This window comes from Dendrobates tinctorius, unplaced genomic scaffold, assembly GCF_039654945.1.
Source record: "Dendrobates tinctorius isolate UK_male_01 unplaced genomic scaffold, ASM3965494v1 ptg000174l, whole genome shotgun sequence".
In the NCBI taxonomy this organism is placed as follows: domain Eukaryota; kingdom Metazoa; phylum Chordata; class Amphibia; order Anura; family Dendrobatidae; genus Dendrobates; species Dendrobates tinctorius.
The window spans coordinates 505,999-523,746 of NW_027361841.1; the positions used below are offsets into that span (position 1 = coordinate 505,999).

The following is a 17,748-nucleotide window of genomic DNA, read 5'->3' on the forward strand; positions in this document are numbered from 1 at the left end:
AAAAAAACCCGGCTTCTCTACACTGCCCCAATGAATAACATTGGTCAGGGTGCTGTTTTTTTTTTTTTTTTACGGATAGCATTTGGACTGAAAATACAGTTGTGTGGACAAGCCCTAAAAGATTTTCCCATGATCTCCCGTTTCGGATCCAGGTTACCTATTACATTGCCAAATATTTTCTGGATCTGATCTGCAGAGGGTGAATGCCAAGTGTGCTTATTGCACTTTCATTAAATATTAAGGCAGCAAAAACTCACATGAATAAATAAAGAAACTGTTTTCTGTAACAATAGCTTGTTTAACGTGGCGTAGGTATGAGATTGGAGCAGCCGCAGAGAAGTGAATAGGTGATGATTGACTGATGAAACGTGAGCCTGCTTCCACCCAGTGTAGTGCTTGTGGGTCAGTGCAGTGGAAGGCGAGAGGCTCCATTCAGCACATATTGCGCTGAGAAGTCAGCACTTTAGAGATGGATACCTGAACCGAGTCTGTTCGCTGTTTTCTGCCTCAGTAGCTACCATGCGACTAACGGAGCAAAAAGTGGCTCCAAATTACCAGTTACATATGCTGTAGATACTATGAATTACAGTAGATATGCTGCACCTTTATAGCCATTTATAAAAGGTGCATTTTGTTTTTAGCTTTAAAACCCCCTAAGGCTGCTTTCACACATCCGGCTTTTTGAATCCGGCACGATACGGCAAAAAGTGTGAAAACCGGATCCGGAATTGGATCCGGTTTTGGCACATAGAATTTAATGATCGCCGCATCGTGTCGGAAGGACATGCGGCGCCTCCGTTTTAAGCCGGAAACGGCAAACCTGCGCCGTCCGGTGTCAGCAAAAAACGTTGCCTGCAATGTTTTTTTGCAGCGCCGGAACGGCTTTTTCTACAGTGCATGCGTGGACACTGTGAGGTTTAACCCACAAGTGCCCGGCGCACGCGCGTATCTCTCTCTCTCTCCCCCCCGCATACCGCCGCCTCTCTCGTCCCCGATGTGGCTCCTTTAAATGCTTTCCAAGCCGGATCAGGCGCCGCATCTGCATCCGGTGTCACCGCTGCAGGCCTGATCCGGCGGTCTGGCTTTCCACCGCACGCCGCCGGAACAAAACCACCGGATGTGTTGAAAGCAGCCTAAGGCTGCTTTCCACTATGAGATTTTGGTGTTGCAGATTTTCTGCAGCTGTTATGTAAATGAGGTTACTTTTGTTTTTTTCATCGCGTTTTGAGTGCATTTTTTATCACTTTTTTTGCCACTGCGTTTTTGTCTCTTTTTGGTATGCCTTGTTTTAAATAAAGCTGCTTTGTTTTTGATACTTCCAAGTATTTATCTTTGACCAAACTTTATTGATATAGTCATATGCGGATTCCCTTTCATGCTTTTTTCATGCTTTTCCACTGTGGAAACGCACTAAACACGTACGCTCATCACTGAATGTTATCAATTAGGTACATACTGATTGTGGGAATAATCTCCCTGCATTCACCACTGCGGTGAGTGATATTTTTTTTTGTTATCATTGTTTTTTGTTTTTTGTTTTTTTGTCTGCCATTTTAAATTCTATAATGAAGCCTAATGGAAAATGCCTGAAAAATGGCAAGCATAGATCATGCTGCCTTTTGAAAGAAAAAAAGCAAAGGACGCAAAATACACAGCAAAAATGGTAAAATGGCACAAACAACAAAGACTTTGTTGATTCAGGATAAGGTCTTAGCACATTTTTTTCTCTCTATTCTTTAGCTTGTGAACAGACAGGATTTGACTGAATAATTGATATTATTTTGATGTGTGCATTTACCTGTGCAGTTGTTTGACATTTTGATGTAAAATTCATGATATCCAATATCCTAACACAGTGGGCGACGTGTTGGATAAAGACTGGAATTGTTGCCTATAGCATCAATCACTACTCGCCGCTTTTATTTCTCATCGCTGCATATTTGCATAAGGAAAAAATCGCATTGCATTGTGCACAGGAAAAAAAGGATGAGATTTATATAAATCTCATAGTTCTTGTGCTTTTATTTCATGCTGCAGAAAATGAACCACGGTGTGATTTTGTAATTTGAAATATGTCAATTTCTATTGTAAATATGCAAATTTTCCCCATATACTGGATTGAGGGGCAGAAATTTGACAGATAAAAAGCCCATACGGTATGCTGATTTATCACACTTCTGCTGCGGAGACGCAGTAAAAACGTATGTAATCTGCACTTGGATTTAACAATGTATTTGTATGAAAACTTAGCAAACAAGAAGCTTCTAAAATAAACTAATTTTATTTAAAGGGAACCTGTCAGCTGGATTGTGCTGAGTAATCTACACACAGTGTCAGGTTGGCGCCGTTATACTGCCTGCTGCATGGGATTTTTTTTGTTTTCAATACATATTATCTTCAGTAGGTAAAATAGGAAGCAGGTCAGTGAGGGATCAGTGACCTGTCATAACTTCCATACAGATGAATATCTAAGCAGACTACCACGTTAAGGCCTGTTTCACACATACATCTTTTACATCAGCTGCAATCCGCGAAAATGGCGGGACACTGATCCGCAACCGTTTTGAAAGCAACGTGTGCTACCGGACCGTTGCTTTGACCGATCCGGGGAGAGAGAGAGACGTTTCATTGTCCGTCCTGTCATGTCAGCGGATGCCAAAATTTTGGTGGATCCGTAAAAAAAATGGATCCAACGGATGACCATCCGCCAATAATGCAAGTCAATGGGGAAAAAAAACGGATCCGCCAATAAAAATGGCGTATCCGTTTTTTTTGCAAAACGGCGGATTTTGACTGATGGAGACAAACGGATGTGTAAAACAGGCCTAAGACCCCCACAGGCCGCTCTGGAGCACGAGCATATCATTAACTGAAAATAAAAATTAACTACCACAAGACGGATTTCGGAGTTTGTATGTTGTTCCCATGTTTGTGTAGGCTTCCTCCGGGTTATCCGGTTTCGTCCCACACCCTAAAGCCATACAGATAAGGAATTTAGTGAGTCTCAATGGGGACAGTGATTATAATATCTGTGAAACGCTGTGGAATTAGCAGCACTAAATAAATGAGCAAAACAAAGAAAATAAATGTCATTACAAAACGTAAGTTGAGACAGGCTGGCAGCAGATTTTTTTTTTTCAATTTTTAGTATACTGTATCATGTAGTAAATCCGTAGTAGGCAAAAATATACATTTGATCTCATTGAGCTAATTTCAGATTCTTGTGATGTGCTCTTAGGTCCTCTATAGCATCTGTGTGTACATAAGACTTTTTGAAGATTGAATACTAAAGTTTTATATAAAAATGACATAGTGGCTTATTAGCTTGTTGGCGTGCAGCAGTTCGCTGTATCAACAGTAAACAGATCAATGATTCGCACTGTTTTGTGAGCTGAAGCTTGGGAATAATCCATCAAGACTCGGAGTTCAATACCTTGTTCATTGCTTTGTCACTCAGCAACCACAAGAACACAGAATAATATTGGTTTTGTCTGATTCATTTTTAAAGAGGCATCAATGTTCCTATCAGGCAAAATCATACCAAAATTGTGTTTTTCCATGACTATTAATGTTTCATATTCATTGAAGGACAGTCGAAGCTGATGATGAATGCGCTGTGTGATTCATATGTTATTCTACGGGACTGAAAGCTAGAGTTGGCTCAAAGGCGGGCAACTAGATTAAATGCAATGGAAGGTCTCTCCCATGATGAACTATTAGAAACGGCAGTTTAGAAAAAGACATCTCAGAGGTGATCTTATTTAACCCCTTCCCGACCTGTGACACAGCGTATGCCTCATGAAAGTCGGTGCCAATCCAGTCTGTGATGCATATGCTGCGTCATGGGGGGATCGCGTTCCTGCGGGTCGGGTGACCGGGGTCACTGAAAGGTCACCCGACCCGCAGGCACAGGACCCTTTGTGCTTCACCCCGGGGGGGATGGCTTAGTCCCCCCCATGGCTGCAATCGCTCTTATTGGCGGTTAAAAGTGAAACAGCCAATCAGAGCAATTGTAATATTTCACAAATGAAATTTGGTGAAATATTACAATCCAGCCATGGACGATGCTGCAATAGCATCTGCCATGGCTGGAGACTGAGATCCGACCCCCCCCACACCGACTGATGGGGGCGATCAGCCCCCGCCATCTACATCTGCTCCCCCTCCCCTTCCCTGCGCTCCTCCCCGTCTTCCGATCCCCCCCTCCACCCTCCCGGTACCTCCTGAGCCCCAGTGTCCCTCCCGGTGTCCCTGCTGAATCCTGCATGGGCGCCGCCATCTTCCAAAATGGTGGGCGTATGTGCAGTGCGCCCATCGAATCTGCCGGCTGCAGATTCATTCATTCAGTCAGGGACATTTTGATCACTGTGACAGACCCTATCATAGTGATCAAAATAAAAAAAAAGTAAATTAAACCCCAGTTATCACCCCCATAGGTAGGGACAAATAATGAAATAAAGAAAACATTTTTTTTACCATTAGGGTTGGAATTAGGGTTAGTGTTAGAATTAGGGTTAGGGTTAGAATTAGGGTTAGCGTTAGAATTAGGGTTAGAGTTAGGGTTTGGGTTGGAATTAGGGTTCGGGTTGGAATTAGGTTTCGGGTTGGAATTAGGGTTCGGGTTGGAATTAGGGTTCGGGTTGGAATTAGGGTTGGGGTTGGAATTAGGGTTGGGGTTGGAATTAGGGTTGGGGTTGGAATTAGGGTTAGGTTTGGAATTAGGATTAAGATTAGAATTAGGGGTGTGTTGGGATTATGGTTAGGCTTGTGGTTAGGGTTGGGGAATTAGGGTTCTGGTTAAGGTTAGGGGTGTGTTGGGGTTAGGGTTGAGTTAGAATTGAGGGTTTTCCACTATTTAGGCACATCAGGGGGTCCCCAAGTGCGACAAGGCGCCACCATTGATTCCAGGCAATTTTGCGTTAAAGTCAAACGTTGCTCCCTCCCTTCTGAGTCCCGGTATGTGCCCAAACAGTGGTTCCCCCCCCCACATATGGCATATGGGGTACCAGCGTACTCAGGACAAACTGGACATCAACTTTTGTGGTCCAATTTCTCCTGTTACACTTGTGAAAATAAAAAATTGCGGGCTAAAAAAATCATTTTTTGAGGAAAAAAATGATTTTTTATTTTCACGACTCTGCGTTATAAACTTCTGTGAAGCACTTGGGGGTTCAAAGTGCTCCCCACACATCTAGATAAGTTCCTTTGGGGGTCTAGTTTCCAAAATAGTATAAATTGTTGGGGATTTCCACTGTTTAGGCATATCAAGGGCTCTGCAAATGTAACATGACATCCACAGACCATTCTATCGAGCCAGCATTGCAAAACGTCACTACTTCCTTTCCGAGCCGTGACGTGTGCCCAAACAGTGGTTTCCCCCCCCCACATATGGGGTACCAGTGTACTCAGGACAAACTGGACAACAACTTTTGGGGTCCAATTTCTTCTGTTACCGTTGTGAGAATAAAAAATTGCGGGCTAAAAAAATCATTTTTTCAGGAAAAAAAAGATTTTTTATTTTCACGGCTCTGCGCTATAAACTTCTGTGAAGCACTTGGGGATTCAGAGTGCACACATCTAAATAAGTTCCTTGGGGGGTCTAGTTTCCAAAATGGGGTCAGTTGTGGGGGAGCGCCAAAGTTTAGGCACACAGGGGCTCTCCAAACACGACATGGTGTCCGCTAACGATTGGAGCTAATTTTCCATTCAAAAAGTCAAATGGCACTCCTTCCCTTCCGAGTCCTGCCGTGCACCCAAACAGTGGTTCCCCCACACATATGGGGTTTCAGCGTACTCAGGAAAAACTGGACAACCACTTTTGGGGGCGACTTTCTCCTTTTACCTTTGGGAAAGTAAAAAAATTATTGCTAAAAGATCATTTTTGTGACTAAAAAGTTACATGTTAATTTTTTCCTTCCATGTGTCTTCTGCTGCTGTGAAACACCTGAAGGGTTAATAAACTTTTTGAATGTGGTTTTGATCAGCTTGAGGGGTGCAGTTTTTAGAATGGTGTCACTTTTGGGTATTTTCTGTCATATTGACCCCTCAAACTGACTTCAAATGTGAGGTGGTCCCTAAAAAAAATGGTTTTGTATATTTTGTTGTAAAAATGAGAAATTGCTGGTCAACTTTTAACCCTTATAACTTCCTAACAAAAAAAAATTTGTTTCCAAAATTGTGCTGATGTAAAATAGACATGTGGGAAATGTTATTTATTAACTATTTTGTGTCACATAACTCTCTGGTTTAACAGAATAAAAATTTGAAAATTGAAAATTGCAAAATTTTCTCCAAATTTTCGTTTTATCCACAAATAAACACAAAAATTATTGACCTAAATTTACCACTAACATGAAGCCCAATATGTCACGAAAAAACAATCTCAGAATCTCTAGGATCTGTTGAAGCGTTTCTGAGTTATTACCTCATAAAGGGACAGTGGTCAGAATTGCAAAAAATGGCCAGGTCATTAAGGTCAAAATAGGCTGGGTCATGAAAGGGTTAAACGTATAAATACGTATGTGGGTGATAAAAAAGGATTGGCACTTGACTTATTCCTTACAAAGACCATACTAAGGACCATGAGGCACTCATTACGGGTGGAAGAAAGGCAATTCTGGCAGCTAAATAGGAAAGGATTCTTTACAATTAGAGCAGATTGTTCAATGGCAGATACCAAAGCAGCATTTACAAAAGGGCTGCATGTTTTTCGCACAACAAATAGCACTGTGGGTTATAAATAACCTAGCTTTACTTTGGCGTTTTGACTTTTTTCTAACTACGCCATTTAGCGATCAGGTTAATCCTTGTTTTTATTGATTGGGCAATTCTGAACGCGGTGATACCAAATATGTTTTTAACGAGAAGTATCATACCGATAAATGTGTATGTCTGATTTTTTTTTTTCATCGTTTTATTTTGAATGGGGCGAAAGAGGGGTGATTTGAACTTTTATATATTTTTTATATTTTTAAAAACATTTTGTTTTTTACTTTTGGCTTGCTTCAATAGTCTCCATGGGAGGCTAGAAGCTGCCATAACCCGATCGGTTCTGCTATATACAGGCATACAGGCGATGATCAGTTCGCCTGTGTGTAGGTTAATTACTCACTTGCTATGAGCACCAACCACTGGACGGCATTCCCAGCAAGCCGGCAGTGACAACCATAGAGGTCTACATGAGACCTCTGGTTGTCATGCCAACCTACCGGTGACCCATGATCACGTGACGGGGGTCACCGATGGGCGGATTTCTGGCACAATTGTTGGAAGCACATGTAAAATGTTGCTTTCAACATTTGACAGCGGCATTTAATGGGTTAATAACTGCGGGTGGATCGCGATTCCACCCACGGCTATTTCGGGCACATGTCAAAACCTTTAGACAAAAGGTGCTATATGTACCATAAACACGTTGCTGTTTGTCACATGGACATTTTGTGGATGTTTCCTATTATTTTAGGATGATTCAGTAAAAGTTCCAAATGTTACCTTTGTGAAGCCGGATCTATTCTTTTCTACTTCAAGTTAAAAAGCACACCTTAAAAGGAGTCTATCACCCCCCAAAACTCAAATGAGACAACTTATCCATTCATATAGGAACTTAGCTCTTCTAAAACTCATGACTGTATTACAGATTTCACTAAATTTGTTTAATATAAAAAATGTTTTATTTCATATGTAAATGAGGGGACCTTGCTACCCCATTAACATAACCAAGGATCCAGTGCACCGTTCCACCCCCTCAATTACAATCCTCAACATCTCTCTTTATGTTGATTGGCTGCTCTCCCTTTCGGGAGCCCTGCTTAAATTAAATCGCCAGCTCTGCCCACCCTAAACCTGCAGGAACCAAGACTGTCCTTTCTGCAGCAGCTGCTCACTGCACACAAGGTTACATAGTAGTAAGTGAGGGGTTGGAACGGTGCACTATGCCCTTAGCCATGACAAGGTTGCACCAAGGTGCCCTCAATTACATACTTAATAAAATGTTTTGTTTATATGAAACCAAGTTAGTGAAATCAGTAGTATAGGTAGGATTTTTTTTTTTATAGGGGCTTAAGTCTTTTACATGAATGTATAAGAAATGTAATTTGAGTTTTGGGGGTGACAGCCTCCCTTTAATGTATGTTCAATCATTGTAAATATCTTTTTTGGATTTTCCGCACAGATTCCTTTTGTGTGTTAAAGAATTTTCAATTCATTTGTTTCAGATTTTCTTTCGATTTTCACTGTTGATCCAGCAATCAGGCCACTATTGCTCTCTCTGAATACACTCTGAATTGATTGTCTACCCTTGGATATGAAATCATGAGAACATTTTTTAATGCATCTATTTAGCGACTGGAGCTCCATTTTTGTAATAGATTGTCCATAATCCCCTGCATAGATATTTAAAAATATGTAGTGAATGGTGAAATAATCAAATAGCCTTCTGTCATCCCAGGAGAAGCCCTGCATACTCATGATCATGTATTTAAACAATATGCCCTAAACTCCCCTAAGGGATGACTGAAGGTAGCTGGAATGTAATCAAGTCTTTGCAAAAAATAGAGGGCTTTCTGTAATGTAGGTGCCGGTTTCTTTAATGAGGCATAGTGTTAGGATCTGGTTTTGGAGACCCTGTTACAAAAGCTAGAGCCAATTCCACACCTATGTCCTGACCTGGCAGGATTGAAGACACTGAGGGTGCACCTGGGTTACCATATGCCACAATACAGTTCACAGTTCGTTTTAAACACAGAATATCCTGTTGACACATGCTGTAAAGTGATCGATGAGCAGCGTGTTAGAATAGGCATCTCTATGCATGGATTTTTTTGTAATGCATTATATTATATTCTTCTACAGTCTCATTCAAAATACCAGCATCTATAAAAACACAGTTGTATAGACAAGACGAGCTATAGCTTGCTATGTCTAGATTTCTAAATGCTTATTTATAGATGTGCTGTTGAGTCAGACAAAGCTTTGAAGGGAGTTAAAGGGACGATAGCAATGGGAAGAGCCCCTGAAGTGAGCTCAGATTCGATAAAGATATGCCTACGGCACCCTTCTGTTGTGGACATATGTTCGGGGGATGCATTCAATATTTAATATTAGTTCTACTTAGCAATACACAAATCATAAAACATTAGATATGTTAGAAGCACCAATGCGGTGTTGAGATTCCCGGATTTTCGATAAAGTAACAAGCCATTCAGAAAACAGTGAAGTGACAGATTGTCTTTCTATTAGTTTTTAAGAGCCCTAATCTACATGGCACTCAACTAAAAATTAATGTAAATAATATTTCCAAAAGTTATTATCGACATTAAAGGCGTTGCAAGGTTTCTACAATGCATTTTACAAAATTCAGCATTTTCAGTGGGATGCCAACATTAAAGAGGTTGTGCGCTACTTTTTCATTGATGACCTATTCTTAGGGTGCTTTCACATTGCATTCTGCGTTGAGGCATACGTCTGAAATTCCTCTCAAAACAGGGTCTGGAAGCATGCGCTGACGGGGCCAGTAGACTGTAATGGCGATGGCAGATGAAACGTGAGCTATGCCGTGCACTTTTTTCTGCCGTGTACTCCTACAGGAGGCAGATGCTCAGATGCAGTCTACTACGTCTGAGTGTCCACCTCCTGTAGACGTACACTCTCAAAAATGATGCACAATCATTAATTTCTGATTGTCGGGATCCCACACCTGGCATCCCCACAGCTGCTCTCAGTGGCGGCGACCGCCTGCCGGAATGTGATGATTGTGGACTTGTTCTGTCTTCTGATAGTGGCTGAGGCAGAGTTCTACATATCCACTTCCCTTTGATTTGATTAGTAGGCAGATGTGCAGTACCCTGCCGCGGCCACTATCAGAGGAAGGAGCAGTTGCGGGTGCGGACACCAAGAACAGCTGATCGGCGGGGGTTCTTGGTGTTGGATCCAAACTGATCAGACATTGATTAGCTATCCTAAGGATAGGTCATCAATGAAAAAGTAGTGGACATCCTACTTATTTATTTCTAGTTTGTACATAGTGCTGATTTCCTAATTCATCACAGCCAATGTTCACAGTGGGCTTACAATACAGAATAATTTTTATATGTAGGTTTTTGAAACTTGGAAGAAAAATGTAGTGGAAATTCTAGGAAACCTTCATCAAATTGCTATCTGATATAAAATGGATTTATTGGTTTAGAAAACTCAGTTTCGAAAAAATCCTGATTAAGACCATTAGCTATTAACTGTAGACGAGAGTGTCTTCATCAAGCGCCTATAGATTTGCAGGAATTGACATATAAGTGCATTAGATAGGTAGCCTGTGCATTACGTAGATGCAGCCAACAACACACAGATAGGTTAAATGGAATGCACGCTCCAGAAATCCCGGGACCCAACAGGATCAATATCTCACAAACAACATGAACGAGGAGCAGAATCCGGTCCAGGTGAAAAAATTCAATTGCTTTATTCTGCCATCAATCCATCAGTACAACGTTTCGACCACAACTTAGTTGAAAAAGACCAAGTTGTGGTCGAAACGTTGTACTGATGGATTGATGGCAGAATAAAGCGGAGGAATTTTTTCATCCGGACCGGATGCTGCTCCTCCTTCATGTTGTTTGTTAGGTAGCCTGTGCATGTCACTGGTATCTATGTAATTGCAGGGGAATTGAACACTTGCTGCGGGTTACTGGATAGACTACAGTTGGACACCCTATAATCAACTTGGCATTAAAGATTCCTGATAAAGAAAAGAAAAACAAGCTGCCGCAAAAAAGCAGGCGATGTTGTAGCAGGATTATTTCATTTTAATTTCCTAAATGTGGGGAGACCTGAATAGTACAAGATAATTTTACACTTCTTTAAATTGTAAATATTGTAAATCTTTGTAGCCAAATAACTAACTTCTTGCTTTTTCTCTCTCCATAGGGGGGCATTTTCAGAAGTTGTTCTAGCTGATGAAAAGCTGACTGGTAAACTTTTTGCTGTGAAGTGTATTCCAAAGAAAGCACTAAAGGGAAAAGAAAGCAGCATAGAAAATGAAATTACTGTTCTGAAGAAGTAAGTATCTGTGATATTAAGCACCAATAAGAAAAATCACAATAGATGATGTTCCTATTTTTCTTTAAAACTGCTGTACATCTGCAAACCTGTCCTGAACTCTCAGATACACTTATTATCATCAATGTACTTAAAAAGGTTTTACAATATTGATGACTTATCCTCACAATGGGCGCTCAGTATCAGATTGGTGGGGATCTGACAGGCAGCACCTCACTCTTTTTAGCTCCAGGAGTTCAGCATGGCTTCCTTCCCTGTATAGTAGGAGTCCAGTTGTGGCACTTGAGAACGGCCACTACTCAATATCAGAGCTGTGTTGTGCCGCATCTGTTCCCTTTTTACAGTCATTGTTGCTGATGCTGAAAGCAGCTGATCAATAGGGACCTCTGTGATGTTGATAATATATCCTATAGGGGTGATCTATCCCTTTAAAGTTAGCATATAAATAAATGATATTTATGAATTTCACTGAGGGTTCGCAATGCACATTAGGCATCGTTCGATTCATTCATATTGTCATCTGTATGCAATCCATGTGTTCGGTTTTTTTACATCCTTATGGCATCTGTTTCTTCCATAAACAAATTAACAAACAATAAAAGGTCAAATATAGTTTTCTATCTTAATAACGCTAAAGGATCCATGTAAAACACTTGACACATGGTTGGTAAGCCATATGGGATCTGCGTTTTGTGCACACGTTCTTATAATGAGCGAATCTGGTTCGGAGTACAGTATATGGTAATATAGACAATATATAATATATGACTTTTTTGTTATTTTTAAAACATTTGTACGAGTGGTCACCGTTACATTGCCATGGTTTTTGGAGGTATTTCTTTGAGTATTTATGGGATTGATTTAACTTTAATTCGTAGGTGGCCAGTTAATTTGCCCAAGGGGCCACATGAGAAACTGACTGTTGTGGAGGGCCACGCCAATCATCCAGACTTAATTTTGCTCATCGTTATTGTTTAATAGAATTTTTTATCACTAAATATTAAGCAGAAGTAAATATGCTGACTTGATGCTACTGCTAATACATCTTATGATAAGGGTGCTTTCACATTGCATTTAGGCACCCATTCAGTGGCCCTGTTTGGGCTTACATTTGAACCCCCCCCAGAAAACAGGATTTGGACATATGCGCCAATGGGGCCATAGACTATAATGGTGCCGACAGCGATCGTGCACTCTGCCGTGCATCCTTTTCAGGTGTATACACCTACTGGAAGGAACATTATGGCCCCGCATATGCCCCTTAGGGCAAAGAATCATGCCCCCACAGATTTCCCTTAGGGCCAAGGATGATGTGTACAGTGTACTGTGAATTAGTAAAGAAAAATCAGCAACTCCCCTAAGCGTGTTTGTCGTAGCTGCAGTCTGCACTGTGTATTGTGGCATAGCTGGCGTGATGTAGTGACGTGATTGCGCCTGCTGAGCTCTCGGACACACAGGCTCAATGGTGGAAGACGAAGCTGACAGCTCCATGTTCCATCATTGCATTCACTAGTGTCTGTATCCAGATGATGCAGATACCAATGATGACGGGCAGAGGGTGGCCATAAGGTGTGGGATGCCACTGCATAGACCCTTTGGCTGTCCCGGTCAGCAGGCCTTACTGGAATAGTCAAAGATCGGCATGTGGCCCTCAGGCCGCACTTTGCCAGGTCTTCATTAATTTTATTGTGCAAACAGTAGGTCGTCACAGATGTAGATACATTTTTCGTAAAATAAAACATTTTGTAAAAATTTTTTTTTTATGATTCTTTAATAGGTTTATCTTTCTTGCAATCAGGCATACAGTAATGTCTCAGGAATGGCATGGTACCAGAATTTGTGCCCATGCTATCTGCTGCAAGACACCGCTAAGCTCCTGCTGCATGTGTTGGGTCACTTTAACCCCTCTGCTGTCATTAATGACTTGTGAGGAGTTTGACAGAATGAGATCACTCCCTGTATCTGCACTATTGCAGGCTGCCAATGGGTTGCTAAAGTTTCTAGAGGCCTTTGTGTCTGCCATATCCTTCAGCCTAACAGATCCCACCAGAGGCAGGCCAATAAATACAAAGCAGCAGCCGACAGCACTTCAAAGATAGGTATGCATGTTCAGAGTCCAATGAACCCAATTGAAAAATGCATACCAAAAATGAAAGGGAACAGCATCCAGTCCAGGTGAAAAAAATAAAAGTTGATCTTTATTTTGCCATATTGCAACGTTTCAACCATTAAGGTCTTTGTAAAGCATACAACAACATGAAACATGGCAGCCTTATGTAGTGCGTAGACATGTGTGCTCCAATCACCAACAAGGTTCCGCCCACTAACATAGTACATATATCACGATTAAAAAAGTTCAATCATTTTACATAATCATTATATATGCTGTATATATAATAGTAGTGACACATAGCACATCTAGTGTACAAAAATAATATCAGTGATGAATATATGATAAACAATCCAAACCCTGCATAGTCAAGCCAATCACTGATAAGCATCATAGTCGTCTTGGAAATTAGTAACCTATCCATTCATAAATCTCAAAAAATCTCTACACACAGAATCCTAAAGCCAATGGATATCCAGATTTCATGTTGGCGCCAAAAGGATGTGTAACCATACACCAATCACATGTATACTTACATTGCCAGAGACAAGTCTCCATATCCACACTGTCTCACTGCAGGAACCCACGAGCGAGCACGCGAGTCACCGCCCCCGTCACATGAGTGAGGTCACAAGGCCAGGTCCTGTGATGTATCACTCCGGACACAGAGGCCAGTGCGCACGCACCCCCCTTGGAGCCCAGCAGTGGAACGAAGCCTGTGTATAGCCATATCCATGCCAACATAGGCTCACTATGTGAGATAGAGGCTGTCAGGGAAGTGTAGGATTAGCCATATCCATGGCAGTATACGTTAACCATTTGTTCACCCAATGGAAAAACTTCTCTGTCTCGACTACATTAAGAGAAAAAGTCAAAACCAGTGCGGTCTAACATCCAGAGTAAATATGTTAATATACAGAAAATGAAATATAAAATATGATGCCCACATATAGAAATATGACATGCCAATATATACAGAGACATCCATAAAAAATCAATATAAACTAAAATAAATTTTTATTATAAAAAAAAATGGGGACGAGCAGAGAGCAGGGAGAAAAAGGATTGTCAAGCCAATAAACAACATCAACGAGTAGAAACGCAACTTTTCCCGAAGCAACAAGTCTTGTATGACTATGTCACCAAAAACCTAAAAAAGTTATGGCTCCAGGAACACTACAATAAAAAAAAAAAAGAAAACAGTTGTCTGTTATAAAGGCCAAAGCTGGCTGTGACCAAAGGGGTGACGGTATTTTTTAATAGGTTTTGCAGTGTGCTAGGATGCCTAATAGCAGCACAGCATTGCCAAGAACATCACACTGCTCCCGCCAACTTGTCTTCTTTCTGAAATGTATCGTGTATCTTAGTTAGTGCTGTTTAACAGTTGGGCAATTAACATACACCCGTATATTAACATGATGTAAAAGAAAATGTTATTCTTTCCACCAAACCACCTTGATCCATTGCTCAATGTTCCAGTTCTGAAGCTCCAGTGCCCATTGTAGTCCCTTTTGGTGTAGGATGGGCACTCTGACAAGCCTTCAGCTAGTTAGCCAGATAGCAGCAACTTGTAATCTGTGGCCCAGACAGTCTAGCCTCGGCTGCCAACACACATCATCGAGCCTAAGGTGTTAGCGACCCTGGCACTGGTTGCCTGATTGTCCTTACATGGACCATTTTTGGTAGGTTCCAACTGTTGCGTTCCCAGAACACTGAACAAGACCTGTTGTTTACGGTTAATGTTGTAAATGCTCCTTGTAGTTGCTTGTTAGGTGAAAACTTTATCTTCGGTATAAATAAAGCATCATCGTTGAACAGGGCACATCATGTTCAACTAATGCTGTCATCTAAAGTACAAATAATCATTGTAAGAACTCGCATCCAAGACCTTCTACACTGAAAATCTGCTTTTCCTGGCTTCACATGTTGGGCTCATGCTGTTTTAACAAAAGCATGGCTAGCCAAAGTGCATATGCTCAAGTAGATTTATGTAAAAAAAAAATTGGACCATAAGCGCCACAATCTGAGAGAGTGCATATTTACATATCTTGTTCCAGGAGCTCCCACTCCAGCAGCTGTCAGTGTGATTAGAGTGTCTATACGTGACTAGCTGCCTTTTCTGCTATTTTTTAAGAGAGAACTTGTGTGGCGCATCAGATGTCCATCATACTAATTCATGTCTATAATGAATATTCAGTAATTATTAGACCTCTCATTTTAATCTTATTTACCTCTTCAAACTGTGATCTATATGGAATAAATTACACTTTGAAAAAGCATGTTGTATTGAAGATATTATAAAATCACATATAAGGAGTTCATATGAAATTTCTATTTAGAGGTCATCATAAACTAAAATAAAAGGGGCTGTCTGACAACAAATACCTGGAAGTTTAGGGAGCTGATATTTACTTTTGATTACAGATTCTCAGGATGTCAAATTCGAGAAAGTAGTTATTGAGTGTGAATAAATCTGATTTATAGAAGATTAATATGGGCTTTTGTTGTATAAAGAGTAGATAAATAGACAAACTTATTCCCTGTTCTTCCAGGTGTTTGTTTCCATCCTTGAATAAATGTAGACTGAATCTGAATCCATTTCACGCACTAGAGTAGTTTTATGTTGCGGTGGTCCTTTCATATTGCCACAGGAGGATAGCTGGTGTAAAGGTGAACTTTGTGTAGAAAACTGGTAGCTCTAAATAGGACTTCCACTTATAGCTTTTGTGCAAGGCAATCCATTGGTGAGCTGGACAACAGAGTCCCCTGGGTTGTGTCCATAAAATAGCTGCTGGCCGGTGGAGAGCTGGCAGAGAATAATCAACTAGCTGGGTAAAAATCAGATACAAGGCATGGTGGTTTGCACGTTCATGACCGGGCCAATTTTTACAATTTTGACCACTGTCCCTTTATGAGGTAATAACTCTGAAACGCTTCCATGGATCCTGGTGATTCTGACACTGTTTTCTCGTGACATATTGTACTTCATGTTAGTGGTAAAATTTCATTCAAATAACTTGTGTTTATTTTTGAAAAAAAACTGAAATTTGGCGAAAATTTTTACAATTTTGCAAGTTTCCAACTTTGAATTTTTATGCCCTTAAATCACAGAGATATGGCACACAAAAAACTTACTAAGTAACATTTCATATATGTTTACTTTACATCAGCACACTTTTGGAACCAAATTTTTTTTTTTGTTAGGAAGTTATAAGGGTTAAAAGTTGACCAGCGATTTCTCATTTTAACAACACCATTTTATTTTTACGGACCACATCACATTTGAAGTCACTTTGAGGGGTCTATATGATAGAAAATACCCAAAAGTGACACCATTCTAAAAACTGCACCCCTCAAGGTGCTCAAAACCACATTCAAGAAGCTTATTAACCCTTCAGGTGCTTCACAGGAATTTTTTGAATGTTTAAAAAAAATGAACATTTAACTTTAAAAAAAAAAAAAAGTCCAATTTTATTTAATTTTACCAAGGGTAACAGGAGAAATTGGACTGCAAAAGTTATTGTGCAATTTCTCCTGAGTACGCTGATACCTGATATGTGGGGGGGAACCACTGTTTGGGCGCTTGGCAGAGCTCAGAGGGGAAGGAGCGCCGTTTGACTTTTTCAATGCAAAATTGGCTGGAATTCAGATCGGATGCCATGTCACGTTTGGAGAGCCCCTGATGTGTCTAAACAGTGGAAACCCCTCACAAGTGACCCCATTTTGGAAACTAGACCCCCCAAGGAACTTATCTAGATATGTGGTGAGAACTTTGAACCCACAAGGGCTTCACAGAAGTTTATAACGTACAGCCGTACAATTAAAAAATGATATTTTTTCCAAAAAAATGATCTTTTCACCCCCAATTTTTATTTTCCCAAGGCTAACAGGACCCTAAAAGTTATTGTGCAATTTGTCCTGAGTACGCTGATACCCCACATGTGGGGGTAAACGACTATTTGGGCGCATGGCAGAGCTCGGAAGGTTAGCAGTGCCATTTTACTTTTTTGGCTGGAATTGAGATCGGACACCATGTCGTGTTTGGAAAGCCCCTGATGTGCCAAAACAGTGGAAACCCCCCACAAATGACACCATTTTGGAAACAAGACCACCAATGGAACTTATCTAGATGTGTGGTGAGCACTTTGAACCCCCAAGGGCTTCACAGAAGTTTATAACGCCCGGGCGTGAAAATAAAAAAATCATATTTTTTTCCACAACAATGATGTTTTTGACCCCAATTTTTTATTTTCCTAAGGGTAACAGGAGAAATTGGACCCCAAAAGTTGTTTTGCAATTTGTCCTGAGTAGGCTGATACTCCATATGTGGGGGTAAAATACTGTTTGGGCACATAGCAGTGCTTGGAAGGGAAGGAGCACCATTTGACTTTTTCAACGCAGAATTGGCTGGAATTGAGATCAGACGCCATGTTGCGTTTGGAGAGCACCTGATGTGCCCAAACAGTGGAAACCCCCCAATTCTAACTCCAACCCTAACCCCAACACACCCCTAGCCCTAACCCTAGCCCAAACCCTAACCCTAATAGGAAAATGGAAATAATTTACATTTTTTTAATTGTATTTTTCCC

The 17,748-nt window shown here is 40.8% G+C and overlaps 1 protein-coding gene across 3 annotated transcripts in view; it reads left to right on the forward strand.

Annotated features, from left to right (window-relative positions):
- Positions 1–17,748, forward strand: part of CAMK1D (calcium/calmodulin dependent protein kinase ID) — a 371,674-nt gene that overhangs the window by 179,563 nt on the left and 174,363 nt on the right. For all 3 annotated transcript variants that reach the window (XR_012221357.1, XM_073551254.1, XM_073551255.1), the window contains exon 2: positions 10,918–11,049. Coding sequence is in view for 2 of the 3 variants with exons in the window: in XM_073551254.1 (XP_073407355.1) it covers positions 10,918–11,049 (132 nt within the window). In the remaining variant the exon portion in view is untranslated. The remainder of the gene's footprint in view (positions 1–10,917; positions 11,050–17,748) is intronic.